Source organism: Echinops telfairi, unplaced genomic scaffold (assembly GCF_000313985.2).
Source record: "Echinops telfairi isolate 266 unplaced genomic scaffold, ASM31398v2 ScPeMD7_7475;HRSCAF=8513, whole genome shotgun sequence".
Classification (NCBI taxonomy): domain Eukaryota; kingdom Metazoa; phylum Chordata; class Mammalia; order Afrosoricida; family Tenrecidae; genus Echinops; species Echinops telfairi.
In genome coordinates this window covers 9,298,271-9,311,665 of record NW_022111379.1, presented here as the reverse complement: position 1 = coordinate 9,311,665, position 13,395 = coordinate 9,298,271, and the positions used below count along the sequence as shown (strand labels likewise).

The 13,395-nt window shown below is 54.0% G+C and overlaps 2 protein-coding genes across 2 annotated transcripts in view; one reads left to right on the top strand and one right to left on the bottom strand.

Annotated features, from left to right (window-relative positions):
- The window catches only part of CCDC33 (coiled-coil domain containing 33), a 92,321-nt gene extending 85,814 nt beyond the window's left edge, over positions 1-6,507 (bottom strand). Inside the window, exon 1 of the mRNA XM_045285668.1 lies at positions 6,205-6,507. Within this exon, the coding sequence (XP_045141603.1) occupies positions 6,205-6,225 (21 nt within the window). The 5' untranslated portion in view covers positions 6,226-6,507. The remainder of the gene's footprint in view (positions 1-6,204) is intronic.
- Positions 6,508-6,705: 198 nt separating this feature from the next.
- STRA6 (signaling receptor and transporter of retinol STRA6) overlaps positions 6,706-13,395 on the top strand; it is a 55,171-nt gene continuing 48,481 nt past the window's right edge. The window contains exons 1-2 of the mRNA XM_045285667.1: positions 6,706-6,709; positions 6,808-6,814. Coding sequence (XP_045141602.1) covers positions 6,706-6,709; positions 6,808-6,814 — 11 coding nt within the window. The remainder of the gene's footprint in view (positions 6,710-6,807; positions 6,815-13,395) is intronic.

Genomic DNA, 13,395 nt, shown 5'->3' with positions numbered 1-13,395 from the left:
AACCCTGCCCTGAATCCAAGAATCTTTTAGAATTCCTCGGGCCTTTGTTGCTTTGCTCCCCTTGCTGCTCTGTTGTGCTTTCTTCAGGCTACGCCCTGGTATGTGTGTGGGGTCAGACCAGGCACTATTCCCACAGTGTCTCCGGTGCTGCCCCCCCGCCCATAGCTGTGGGGCGGTCAGTAAGGGGGCATCATGTCTCATGGTGAGGTCAACCCTATGGTCCTCTCTGTGCATTGGCTGCTCAGAGCAGGAATGTCATCCTCAAAGTTTAGTGGGCCAGGATGCTGCTCTCTCTCTCTCTCTCTCTCTCCCTCTCAGTTTGCTCCCGTGTGGTCTGGGCAGACCTGCCACACTCCTAGGCTGTATCTTCAGTGCTGTCCTCGGTAGTGCATTCTCCTGGGGAGGGCCACCTCATATTTCTATCCCCCAGTCCTGAACCGGTCACTTGCAGCAGAACAAGGTAGTAGCCTCCCAGTCTACCCCCTACTGGGCCACCTGTGTTGGCTGTGGCCATCTTGGTTAGTCTCAACTGCCACACCTCTCTCCCTACAACCGTGCTGAAATACAACCTTGCCCGAGCTGGAACCTGCTCCAACCTCCTGCTCCTTAAGACCAGGCTGCCTCCCCTCTCAAGCCCCTTCGCACCTTCAAACCTGTGCTTTTGCAGAGGCCCTTGTGGAATTCTGAAATCCCACCTGCTTTCGGTGCTTGCATGGTCCTCGCACGGGCCATGTCCGGTATCTCCCGTCACAGCACTTGACAATTTGCAAAGCTTATCTCAGTGCATGAACATAGGGTGGTGACTATGTCGGTCCCAGGTGCCACATCCATCATCCACCCGGGAACCCTGTGGGCCAGCAAGGGGGCAGGAGTGGGGGTGGGGAAGTGCCTGCCTACACATGGGGTCTCTCTCCTAGGCTGGCTGGCCTAAGCACATAGGAGTTCAACATCGGTAGCCTCAGTGCCTCCTCTCCTGGCTCCTTAAAGTCCCCAGAGCAGAGGGAAGCCCAGATCCCCTGCTCAGGCCTGAGGAATTTTGTGGATTCTATTTGCTCAGCCATGTGTGGGGGTGACCCCACATGTCCACGCTACTCATGACACCCGCGTCAGCAGCAGCCCTGGGAGTGATTACCCCAGCTCTTGACTCGCCTCCGCTTCCACCTTCTCTCCCCTCTCTGAGTCACGGTGCCCCCTGCTTCTGGAGGTTCGAGCCACACCTCGGAGCTCTCCGTGATGCGTGGTCTCTCTCCCCTCACATTCCAGGACCCTCTGCTCAGCTCGAGCATCTGGAATTCTCCACTTCTTGCCATTGCATCTTCAACCCTTTGCTCCAAGACCCTTGGATTTCTGCCCAAACTTCCCGATAGCTTTCCCTGCCCCTTCCACTGCGCCCCCCCACCCCCATCCCACATTGCAGCTGGAGGAATCCTTTCAAAGCAAAAGTCAGACTAGTCCATCTTTTGCTCAAAACCTTGCCCTTGGCCCCTGCTGGCTAACTGCCATTGAGTTCATTCTGGCTCAAGGGGACCCTATAGGACAGAGGAGAATGCCCCTGAGGTTCCACGTCTGTCAATCTTGGTGGGAGCAGACAGCCTCGTCTTTCTCCCTCCTAGTGCCTGGTGGATTTGAACACACACTTTGTAGTTAGAAATCCAACAGGGAACCCAGGATACCACTGTTTCTCCAGAGCTGTACGCTGACCCATCAGGCCCCAGGCAGTGCAGCCAGGTGACCCTGTCCCAGCTCCTACCATTGGGCCCCTTGCTCACTCATGCCACTCACAGCAGCCTCCCCTCCAAGCTGCTATTCCCTGCACCCCAGCTACTCCCACTGCAGAGTCCTTCCCCCCAACTCTGCCCCCCAACAAGATGGCTAATTAGGAGGCTAGGATTCCTCCCACCCCAATGTGCACATCACAGAGAAGCCCTGTCCCTCCTCTGACAGATGAGGATGCGCCCCTCCCCCCTTCCCCCCACTGTAACAGAGGTGTCACCATCTGCAGAGGTGTTAATGAGAACTAGCACTCCGCCCCCCATTTCCCTAGCAGATTGGGAGGGGGCAGTATTTAACAGGAGCTCTAGTGAGTAGAAAGGGGGTGGGGAGAACCAGAGCAACACACACACACCTGGCAGACAGCTAACTTCCTGCTCAGTGTTCTACACTCACCATATCCTCCTCCTCCTCCTCCTCCACCCCCAGGGAGGGTGGGTGTCCTGATTGAGGGGTACAGAAAAGGCGTTAGCAGCCAGGGCATGAGTGACAAGAGGCCTGGGTTTCAGCCCATCTCTGCCCCAACTCTGTGCCATGTCTATGAGCCCGGACAGCCTGCCTCCCATGGTCATGCAGACAGTTGGCAGTCTGCAGCCCCTTCAGGTGGGGGTGGGGGTGGGGGTGGTAACTAACGTCCCCCTGAGGCAAGACTCCAAGTGGGCTCCTAAGAGAGCAGCCTAGCCGTCTTGTTGCTGTGAGGGCCTGACCTGAGCTTCCTCAGGCCACCAAAGTGAGGGCCCAGCCTGGTCATTTGTTCAAGGACTCGGCCTGACTCCCAAGCCAGGCATTTTGCAGCCCCTGAGATGTGCCCATTCCTTGCTGCCTTGCCCTCAGGAAGAGCCTTCCTGTGCAGCTGGGTTCCGTTTCTGAGTCCGAGGCCAGCTGCCAGGGTGGTGCCTCTTGGGGAAGCCTGTAGGTTCCCACTGGGCATGCTGGGCTAGGGCAGGCTGGACCCAGTGTAGGGCTGGATAGAGGGGGCAATGGGGCAGGCCACCCACTCTCTCTTGTTCCCTTGTCTGAAAGGGCCTCTGCAGGTATCCTCAGGATGTAGCAGGAACAAGAGGTGTCCCTGCCCTGGGCCTACACTGGAGCACTTTACCGGGGGACAGAAGGTGTACATTGGGGCCAGGTGGGGAGAGTGAGCTGTGGGTGGTGGGGAAAGCTCCTGTAAGCCCCATCTGTGGGGTGTCAGCAGCATTGAGGAGAGACTCAATCTCCCCAAGCCAGGAGCAGAGCTGGGTGCTCACATGGGGCCCACGTAGCCCCCCAATGTTGTGGGGGCTATTGTTAAATGCTGCCAAGTCAGTTCCACCGGATGCTAGCCTCGTGTGTGCGGAGTACAGTTATACCCCAGGGGTTCAAGGCTGCATGTGATATTTCAGAAGAAGACCTACAAACCTGAATTCAAAGGCACCTCTGCGTGGGTTTGAACTGACATCCTTCTAGCTAGTAGTCCAACTCTTAGTCATTTGTGGCACTTAGAGACTCATCAAGACTACTAATTCCACTGCCAATGAATCAGTTTCAATTTATGGACATCCCATATAGGATTTGTGAGACTGTAAATCTTTAGAGGAGCAAACAGTCTCATCTTTCTCTCTCTGAGAGGTTATGGATTTGAACCGGTAACCTTGAGGTTAGCAGCCCAACTTGTCACACACTATACCACCGGGGTTCCTCTCCAATGCTACTTAAATGACAAAAGCAATGCCAAACTCACTATTGAGCTGAGGCTGACTCACAGTGCTCCTACAGGACAGAGCAGAACTGCCCCTGTGGGTTTCTGAGACGGTACATCGTCATGGGAGCAAAAAGCCTCATCTTTCTCCCAAGAAGCAGATAGTGGGTTTGAACTGCTGACCCACAATGCCACCAGGACTCCACCTTCCATCATGCGTAGGAGGCAAGCATCAGTAGGCAGCTTTTCCAGATAGGGCTTTCTCATCCATCCACCCGGAGCTGGAATCTTTCTGGGATCATATCTTGCTCCTGCAGAGCCTCTGGGTGGGTTTGAACTGCCAGTCTTTCAGTTAGCAGCCAAGCGCTTAGCTGTGGGGCCACCAGGGCTCCCCATTGCCATCTCAACCCTAACTCAGGCTCTTTGCAGTGGGGAGCCGCCGCTGGGCCACAGTGTGTGCCCATGAGGGCGTCTACCCGAGCGCAGGGCAGTAGCGGTGGGACCATTTGGAGTAGGAGAGGCTTACCAAAACAAGACATGCAAGTCCAAGATCCAGAAAGAAGATTGCTAGCTCGATTGCACTTTAAAAATCCATAGCAACTTCTTTAACGTTCTCAAACACACTGTAATTCCAAAAATGACCGGGGACGGGGGCACAAACTGGAGAAGGTATTTGCAAGCTAGAGAAAGGATTCATGTTCCTAAGATACGCATCGAGATCAGTAGAGAGTCTGTGGACAAGAGAAAGAGTGCGAAGGAGGTGTTGGCACAGCGGCGACAACAAGGGGTTCAGACGTGAGAACCATTGCGAAGATGGCCCAGGACCAGGCAGCCCTCCATTCTACTGTCCGTCGGGTCACCATGACGGGAACACTCGATGGCACTGGACAACCACGCCGAGGGTTGAAACCTCGCCACGCCGTCTGGGGCAAACGGTGCGTTCTCCACTAAGGCTGGTGATCGGAACCCACACAGAGACACTCGGAAGACAGGCCTGGGGATCAGATTCGGAACGGTCCCAGCCTTGAAGAGCCCACGGAGGTGTTCTACTCCGCACAGGCAGGGCCAGCGTGAGCCGGATGCCCTCTTCTGCACACGCAGGGTCACTATCCACAAAACTTTAAAGCCTTTCATGTGGATCATCAACATCCTTGTCAGATTCGCTCCAGCTACCTGAAGAGGTTCCCCAAAGCTACGAGTCAAGTCAAACCAAGCTGCCCCCTCCTCGGAGCCCCCGACACCCTCTCCAAACTCTGCAATCCTCTCTGGGTAGGCAGATGGGAACTGGTGTGAGGGGTCAGACAGCAGCTGAGGGCCCACCGCCAGCCTGCCTGGTGTCTGGTCCTCAGTGGGTGACATTCCAAAAGGACTTTCAAAGGGGGAAGGTCGGGTGGGGGTTGGAGGGAGGGAGACTGGGGACCTCGCTGGGGCTGCAGACAGCACTAGGAGCCAGATGCCAAGCCAAGGGCAATAAACACAGCACCCCATCGGGGTCTGGGCACCCCTAGTTTTTTGGTTAGGGTAGCAAGCCTTGGTGTTGTAATTGGCTATGCATTGGGCTGCTAACTTCAAGGTCAGCAGTTCGAACCCACCAGCTGGTTCTTGGAAGAAGGATGAGGCTTCTACTTCGGTGAAGAGGTATACTATAGATTTGAAAAGGGGGTTGTAGGCTAAATAAGTTTGAGAACTTATAGCCTCTGAACCCATGAGGGCAGTTCCACTCTGTCCACAGGGCTGCAACCCGTGCCCATCAGCTGGCTGAAGTGAGTTTGGAATGAGTCATACTCCAACACTGGGAGCTCTGTGGTTTGAGTCTACCCAGAGGCGCCTTGGAAGAAAGGTCTGGTGGTGTCGGTCACCAGGACTTGCCGATGGACACCCACTGGAGCACAGGTCTGCTCGGAGACCCAGGAGTGCTCTCATGAGTCAGAACCCACTCCACAGCAACTGCTTTGGCTTGTTGCTTAAGTGCCACACACAGCATGGGGGACAGAGGGGCACAAGGGACAGCAGAGCATAGGGGATGTAGGGGAGACAATGGAGCCTAGGGGACAGTGGGACACAGGGGACAACAGGGCATAGGGGACAGCAGAGCACAGGAGACAGTGGGGTATAGGGGACATCAGAGCACAGAGGACAGTGAAGTGTAGGGGACAGAACACAGGGGACAGTGGGGTGTAGGGGACAGCAGAGCACAGAGGACAGTGGAGTGTAGGGGACAGCAGAGCACAGGGGACAGTGGGGTGTAGGGGACAGCAGAGCACAGGGGACAGTGGGGTGTAGGGGACAGCAGAGCACAGGGGACAGTGGGGTGTAGGGGACAGCGGAGCATGGGGGACAGTGCAGCACAGTGGACAGTACCCCCAAGGGACAGTGGCGCATGGGCATCAGTGAACACAGGCACTGCTGGGCAGCAGCTGGCGCATCCTGGGCGGTGATGGAGGGTAATGAGGGGCTGTGCCTGTGTCCGTGGGCTCTCCAGGACATAGCTCCACTTCCCCATGGGGGCCAATCTGTATTCCCCTCTGCGTCTGAGGCCCAGGTCAGCATAGTCAGCGTGGACATGCACCTGTGAGCACCTCTCACTTCAATGTCTAACTTGGAAGACCCGTGGGTGGGTGGGGGGTACCTCCCTCCCCATGTTCACAGCTCCAGGAGGGGAAGCGTTGACCACACTGGAGCAGCAGCCCCCGCCCAGGGCCTGAGCAGGAGAGGTGAGTTCATGCAGGTGCAGGCCCCAGGGCCCCAGGCCTCACCTTTTTCTTCTTCCGTCCCATCCTCTCTGGGCTGGGCTACCTGGTCTTGTTTAACAGCTGTGGGCACCAGTACCTGGTATTGGCAGAGGCCTGGACATTAGTACTGCCCAGACAGCACGACTGAGCACCCTGGGGTCTTTGGGATGGCAGCAGTATGGCCGGTCAGTGTGGTCTCAGGGCTGCTGTGCACCAGCTCTGGGGCTGGACTGGGAGAGGGTGCGGGGAGAGGGGTGAGGGGTGAGGGGGCCAGGCGTCTGGGTCTTTCTCAGCAGTGAGAGGTGCTGTGGGTGGAAGTATGATGGGGGATCTGGGCCATGGTTGGTGGGTGGCGGTCAGCAGTCAGACTCCGGACACCTTCGAGATGAAAGCAGGGCGGCCCCTCTGGGCCCAGACTTGGAAAAGCAGTGAACTCTCCCGCCAGCAGTGCGCTGGGTCACCTGGACAACCCTGTGTGACATCACAGGGCGGGGCAGAAGTCACATAGACCCTTGTTGCGGGGCCATGGGTGAGGCCAGAAGCCCTGAAGCTGGGTGCTGGCCGGCATTTGGTGGCACCCCGAGATGCACAGCCTGGGAGACTGAGCGGCTCTCCTCTGTTCTGCAGGGTCACCGTGAGCCGGAATGGCAGTGCAATGGTGGTGGGCTGGGTCTGTTTCTTTCCTCCGCTGCTGGCCCCTAAGCAGTCCGCCCACCAAGGTCCACCAACGGCATGCCCTTCACTCCTGGGAGGGAGGAGCCCCAGGTGTTGCCCCAGAGGAGGTTACAATCTGGGTGGGAAGCAACCAATTCTGTTAAAAAACCCAAACCCAAGCCAACTGCTGCCGCAGCCCTTCTGACCGCTTGGGGGCTGCGGTCTTTCACTGGCTTAATAATAGTAACACAGACTAATAATCAGAACAAACAAATGAAGAGAAAGATTTCCTTTTGCGCGGGAGGGAAGATGGGGAGAAGCAGCTTCTCTCTACATGCATGAGGTAGTGCGCTGACTCTTGATTGCACGGTCAGGTGGTGGGTGTTCATTGCATTACAGGGAATACATTATAATGGAAGGATTAGAGGGGCCACGGATAGGTCAATGATGGCATGGGGGTATGCACTCAAGATGATGGTTAAATTCCGAGCTCCACAAAAGATGGTTGGAAGGATGGTTCTTTTTAGGGAGCGCTTCCCACGCAAGGAGCCCTGATAGTGTAGTGGGCTACATGTTGGGTTACTAACCACAAGATCAGCAGTTCAAATCCACCAGCTGCTCCAAGGGAGAAAGGCGAAGCTATCTATTTCCGGAAAGATGTCAGAAACCCACCGGGACACTTCTAGCCTGTCCTGCAAGTCACTGGGTCACAATCTACTCGATGGCGGTGGTCTGGTTTGGGGCTGCCACACACCCAACACGTTTCTAACACACCCAACACGTTTCTAAGTGCAGGTGTCAAGGAAACCAACGAACGTGGAGTGACTGGCTCTTAACCTGGGCTAGGGGGCTGCTCCTTGGGGAGATGAGGTCAGAACTGGCCCCCGAAAGATAAGCAAGAACCCTCGGCTAGAAAATAAGGGCTTGGGGGTGCCGGATGGGGTGTGGAGGTGGTTGGGAGGCCTCTTGGAGCCTGCTTCTTGATTCTGCCAGCTGTTTCAGAACCCTTGTTGGGGGCTCTTTCCACCTTCCTTGGTTTGGGGTCCAAGAGCAGGTCCACCCTGGCAGTAAGAAGCAGGAACCTATTGCTTTAAGGGCCCTCCTAACTCCCCGCCACCCAAGCCACTTTGAAGAGATTCAGAGACAGAAAACCGAGGCCTCCTCTCTGAGTGGACAGGCCCTCAACGAGATGCATTATCACTGTGGCTATGACAATGGGCTCAGAGCCACAACTGTGAGGATGGCGCAGGACTGGGCAGTGTTTCCTTCTTTTGTGCACGGGGTCACCGGCCACTAACAGCAGCAGCAGCTTTGACTGGCACAGAAAGGACCAGCCAAAGTCACCCAGACCAGGAGTCCCTCTCCTGGTTTCCTCCCCACCAGGCCCCCAAGAGGTCACTGGCGGGGGGACCAACTAAGAGTCCCTATGCTTTATCTCTTGCACCACATGGAACATGCAGCTTACTGGGAGGGGGGTCCCCCATCTCCCTAGGGTGCCTCTCCCCCTTCAGCTTAGGCCTGCTTAGAGCAGGAGGTGGGGGCAGCAGGGTCAGGGGTCGTGAGCCAGCAAAGAGGTAGGTGCTGAAGGAACAAACTGTCACAAAGTACAGGGTTGGCACCCAGCAGTAAGGACCACCTTGAATCCTGTGTTCCACCACCTCGCTTGTAGGTAGTCTTGCCTTACCTGTCACCTTGCTTTACTCTAGTCTCAGCCCTGACTAGAGTGGCTCTCCCTCCCCGCTCCCTCTCTTTCCAGCCTGCCTCCATAGCTCTCACCCAACAGTCTGTCTGGCATCTGAGTTCTCTGCCCATGCAGCCCCCAGCCCCTGTGGCCTTCCTGCCAGGGAAGAAGATAATGCAAGTGGACCCGGCTCCAGGCCGTCTGGCTCCAGCTAGCCCCACACTCAGCAGCCTCCCTCCCCTTTAGAAACCCTCCCCACCACCACCCTGCTCCCTCACACAGGTTTCCCATCTCTCTGGGCCAAGGACCCCTGGGATGCCCACTCCAGTGCCCCCCTCCTCTGACCCTGAAAAGCTGCTCCCTTCCCCTCTGCCTTCAGCCTGGGGGCTGGAATGGCTCGAATAACTCTAGCCACCACTCCTGCCTCACTCCTCACCCGGGAAAGGACACCTCGTCCCTCAAAACATCTTTCCCTGTGGAGGGAGATGAGCTGTTTCTGCTCCCTAAATGTCCCCCCCAGAACCCTGAGCTTTGATGACTCAGTGAGTTCACTGGGATAGGACTCAGGTAATGGTTAATCCCCTAGCTAATAGGAATGCCTGCTTCCTGGAGGAAGCTTTGGTCACAGCTGCAAAAAAAGGAGAGGGCACTAGGGCAGCATTGGTAGGTGGGGACCAGGGGTCAAACAGTGGCCATTCTCTCGTCGTCATGGGGAAGGCCACGGGGGCTGGGTCTTCAGCTGGCCTTAGGGGAGGGAGGGCTGCCTCCTCTTTGCCTGGGGATCGTTGGGCAGTAAAACATAAGTTCACGGCTGTCCCCTAGCCCATGTGCTGCACTCTGGCGCCTGGTTTTGGGGAGGCAGACCTCTGGACCTAGGTTGGCACTAACTACCCACACAGCAGAATCCCTGGGTGGTGCAAATAGTTAACACTACCAGCTGGTTACCAAAAGTGGGAGGGTCAGGCCTATCCGGAGGCTTCTAAACAGAAAGGCCCGGAGAGCCACCTTTTAAAAAAAGGATATCCCAAAGTTAGGGAGCTGGTGGTTGTTGGACTTTGGTTTGCAGCCCTTGCTTTGAGGGTGCCCAGTGAATGGTTGAGCCATACGTTTGCTCTTTGAATGCCCTCCTTGCTGTCTTATGGAACGTCTTTGTCTAGTAGGCGTGGTTTCTGCTGTTGTGAATGAGTGTTATTGAAAGTTTTGCCCGAACACTAACCCCGACTGTTTGTGTAAATAGTGTCCACTCATTTGAGTTTAATCCGGATAAATGAACAATTCATGTACTGTGGTCTGAAGCCGGCCTGTACTTGTACAATTTCCTTTTCTCAACAGTGTTTTGAATTCTATACCATTGGCTAGATTAATGACACCATCAATAGAATTACCTTATACCCCACCCTACTTGATACTCACCCTCATGCAGGGATCACTGAAGATAGGGGTGCTGTAGCTATTAGGCTCTCTGAAAAGGTAAACTGAGGCCAGGCATGAAAAAAAGAGAAGGAGAAATTTAGTTTGTGCTCCCGGGCGAGATTCATGGATCCCCAGCTGGAGGCCTGAGAAGTCCTGCCTATCTGTGGTGAAGGGCAAGTTTTTAAGCTGGTCAGGAGGATAAACAAGAAGGGAGGGGCCAGGAGCTGCAGCTGCAGGGGCTTAAGCCGTCTCCACCTGTGAAATTCTGAGGTAGGGTGGTGCCTTGATCATTCCACCTGATACTGAGGAGATGGCTCATTGTCCTGGCGCCCTTTTGAAGCTAGCCTGTCTTGGTCCAATAAGGGCAGGTCAGGCTGTTGCTAGTGTCCCCTGACCTGTACTTGACCCAACATTCTGGCTTTTTTGGGTGATAACGGGGCAACACTAGTCTGTTTGGCTGCTTCCTGCTGGATGGGGGTGGCAAAGAATTAAAGGCCAGAGTGAGCTGGGTCAGGTTCGGTAGGCAGGGGGCTGTAAGGGTGTAAAAGAAGCTGGTTGACAGTTAAATTGGTCATGCCCCTTATCCCATTCTGAAGAAATTTGAAAAGACAGGGGGCTATTAGTAACAAGAAACATATAACCACAAGTGGCCCAATTAAAGGAAGGGTCCAGGTTACAAGGGGGTTTGGGAACCAAGAGAGTAGTGAGGCATTGTCTCCCTGGCGGTTTCTAAGATTTTCAGCCAATTTGGTGCGGGTGTCTATGTTTTGTTCTACCAGCCCTGATTCATTAACATTATATCAGCATTCTTCCCTTAGAACAGACAGGTGCTGCCCTTTTCTGCAGTTGGAGATCTAAGGCCCTTCGGTTCTGGAGGGCTACCTGTGCCAGGGAAGTGAGCTGTCACTGTAGGGAGGCTAGAGAGACCGAGGTGGATTCTGTAGCCAGCTGGAGCTTCTCCTCAAAGTGCTGTGCCTAGCGTCCCACAGGCGAAACCTGATGCCATGACTGAAGAGGCTAAGCCAAGACCCACCAGTACGAGCACAAAGGCAGCCCTTTTTTGACGGAAGACAGTGGCTGGATTAAGCGAGGGGGACCGGTGCAGGCCTAAATTGGGATTTTCAAGAAAGAGCAAATGGATTTCCTGATCCTGCCCGGAGGGAGTCAGGAGAGGAAACAACTCAACAATAAGTCCTGGAGTGTGTGTGGGGAGAAGGTCTGAAGGGGCTTCCCTAAGGTGATTTTAAGGGCTTCCTTGGTAAGGGCAGTGGCCACCAGGGTATGGAGACACGGTTGCCACCCCCAGACCGTCCTGTCCAGCTGTTTGGATAAATAAGTTATTGGAGAGTCGGTGGGTCCCAGAGGCTGGGTGAGGACTGTGCCCTGCCCTGTTAGTGAGAAGAAGAAAGGGGTTAGCAGGGTTTGGTAAACACAATGGTGGGCATTGGTAAAGTGCTTCTTGGAGCTTTTTAAAGGCCTCTGTGACCACCCTTGGGGAGTCCAAAGGTCCACTGGGAGTTGCCCTTGCTGCATTGTATAATGGTTTAGCTATAAGGGAGAAATTGGGGATCCTATGTCTGGAAAAAAAAGCCACAAAGTCAAGAAGGGAAAGTATTTGGTCAGCTGAAGTCGGTGGTTGGAGGTCTCTTATGACCTGTGTCTATCCAGAGTTAAACCTGGAGTGGTGGGGGTGAGGCACAAGCCTCAATAGGTAGCGGTGGTACAGGATAATTGTGCCCTGGAGGGAGAGAATCTGGGACCTTTGGAAGGTAAGTTAAGGAGCTGGGCTATGTTTGCCTTAGAACTGTCTAAGGAGGGGCTGCATAATAAGAGGTCGTCCACATATTGCAAGAGGGTAGAGGACGACAAATCACACGTCTGCAAATTGGCAGCAAAGCTTGTCCAAAAATATGGGGTGAGTCTCAGAACCCCTGAGACAAGATGGCTCAGGTGTATTGGGAGGCCATGTGGGTGTCTGGGTCCTCCCACATAAAGGCAGGCAAATGCTGACAAGCTGGGTCAAGGGGGATGGTAAAAAGGGCATCTTTTAAATCAAGGACAGAAAAATGGGTCGTGAAGGGGGGAATGTGGGACAAAAGAGTATAGGGGTTGGTAACTATATGGGTGTATGGGAATAACAGCTTCGTTAACTAGGCACAGGCCCTGGACCAAGCGATAAGAACTGCTTGGTTTCTTTACTGGTAAAATTGGAGTGTGGCCAGGAGAGTGGCCAGGAGTAATGAGGTTGTTAGTAAGGAGATGCTCTATGATGGGTTTTAGGCCTTTGAGGTGTGTTACTGAAATGGGAACTGAGGGTGAGATGGGAAAACAGAGGAGTCCTTAAAGCATATAAGAACTGGGCGATGGTGACCTGCAGGGCCAGTTCCTCCAGGTGGGGTGAAAGAAGGGGAAGGAGCAGAGGTGCTGTGAGACTAGAAGTAAGGTGTAAGAGGTCCCTGGCTTATTTAAAATGTCTCTTCCCAACAGAGGGACCGGGCACGAAGGGATTATAATGAAGAAGTGAGTAAAAGGTATACCATCCAGGGAGCAAAACAAAGGGCCAGTACACTGGGGGCTGGTAAGCTTGCCATCAGTACCCATGACCGAGATCGAGGAAGGACTGACTGCTTAGCCCTGAAAATGAGGGCAATACAGAAAAGGTTGCCCCTGTGTCTATTAAGAAGGAAATTGACTTACCCTAGGCTCAGCAAGGGGGTCGTTGAGTCCGGGTCCCATCAGTCTTCAGCCAACCCCAGCAGAGCCAATGGTGGGTCAGGCGTTGGAAGGACGGTCCCTCTGCTTGGAGGAAGTGGAACCAGAGCTTCAATTGTGAATACCTTGTTTACAGAAGGCTATGGATAACAGTAGAAGCCCAAGATCCAAACAATGACTCCTCCTCTGATCATAGTTGACAGAGGTGAATAGGCCTGTTATCAGACAGGGAAAAATGTTCATTGTGACAGATATACTTAGGTTAAAATGTAATATCTTATCATTTGATCTCCCTTTTAACTCACTTTAAAGCTGTTTCTGTTTTTGTTTTTAAGCTAAGGGGAAATACACGTGGATTAAACCTCTGGTGAATCCCTTCTGACCATGGACCAGGGATGCAAATAGCCTCGCTGTCAGGCAGAATGCATAGGAGAATGGACGGCTGTCGCTGCAGTTAGGTGAACATTTAGCACCCTACCGTTTGCTCCACTGCTACCATATGATCCATTGACATGTGTTCTAGTTCCTAATATGTTCTGCTTTCTTCTCGATTGACGTGTTTTACATTGTTATTGCTCAGTTTAAAAAATTTTTTTTCTGCATATGAAATCCAAGATCACTAAATCTATAGAGCTGGTAACTGGATGAATGGTTCCTCAAGGGATGTGGCAAGGGAGGTTGGGGGGAAATAGGGAACTAATAAAGAGAATATAGGAATGGAGAAAATGTTCCCAAACTGACTGTGGCGATGATTG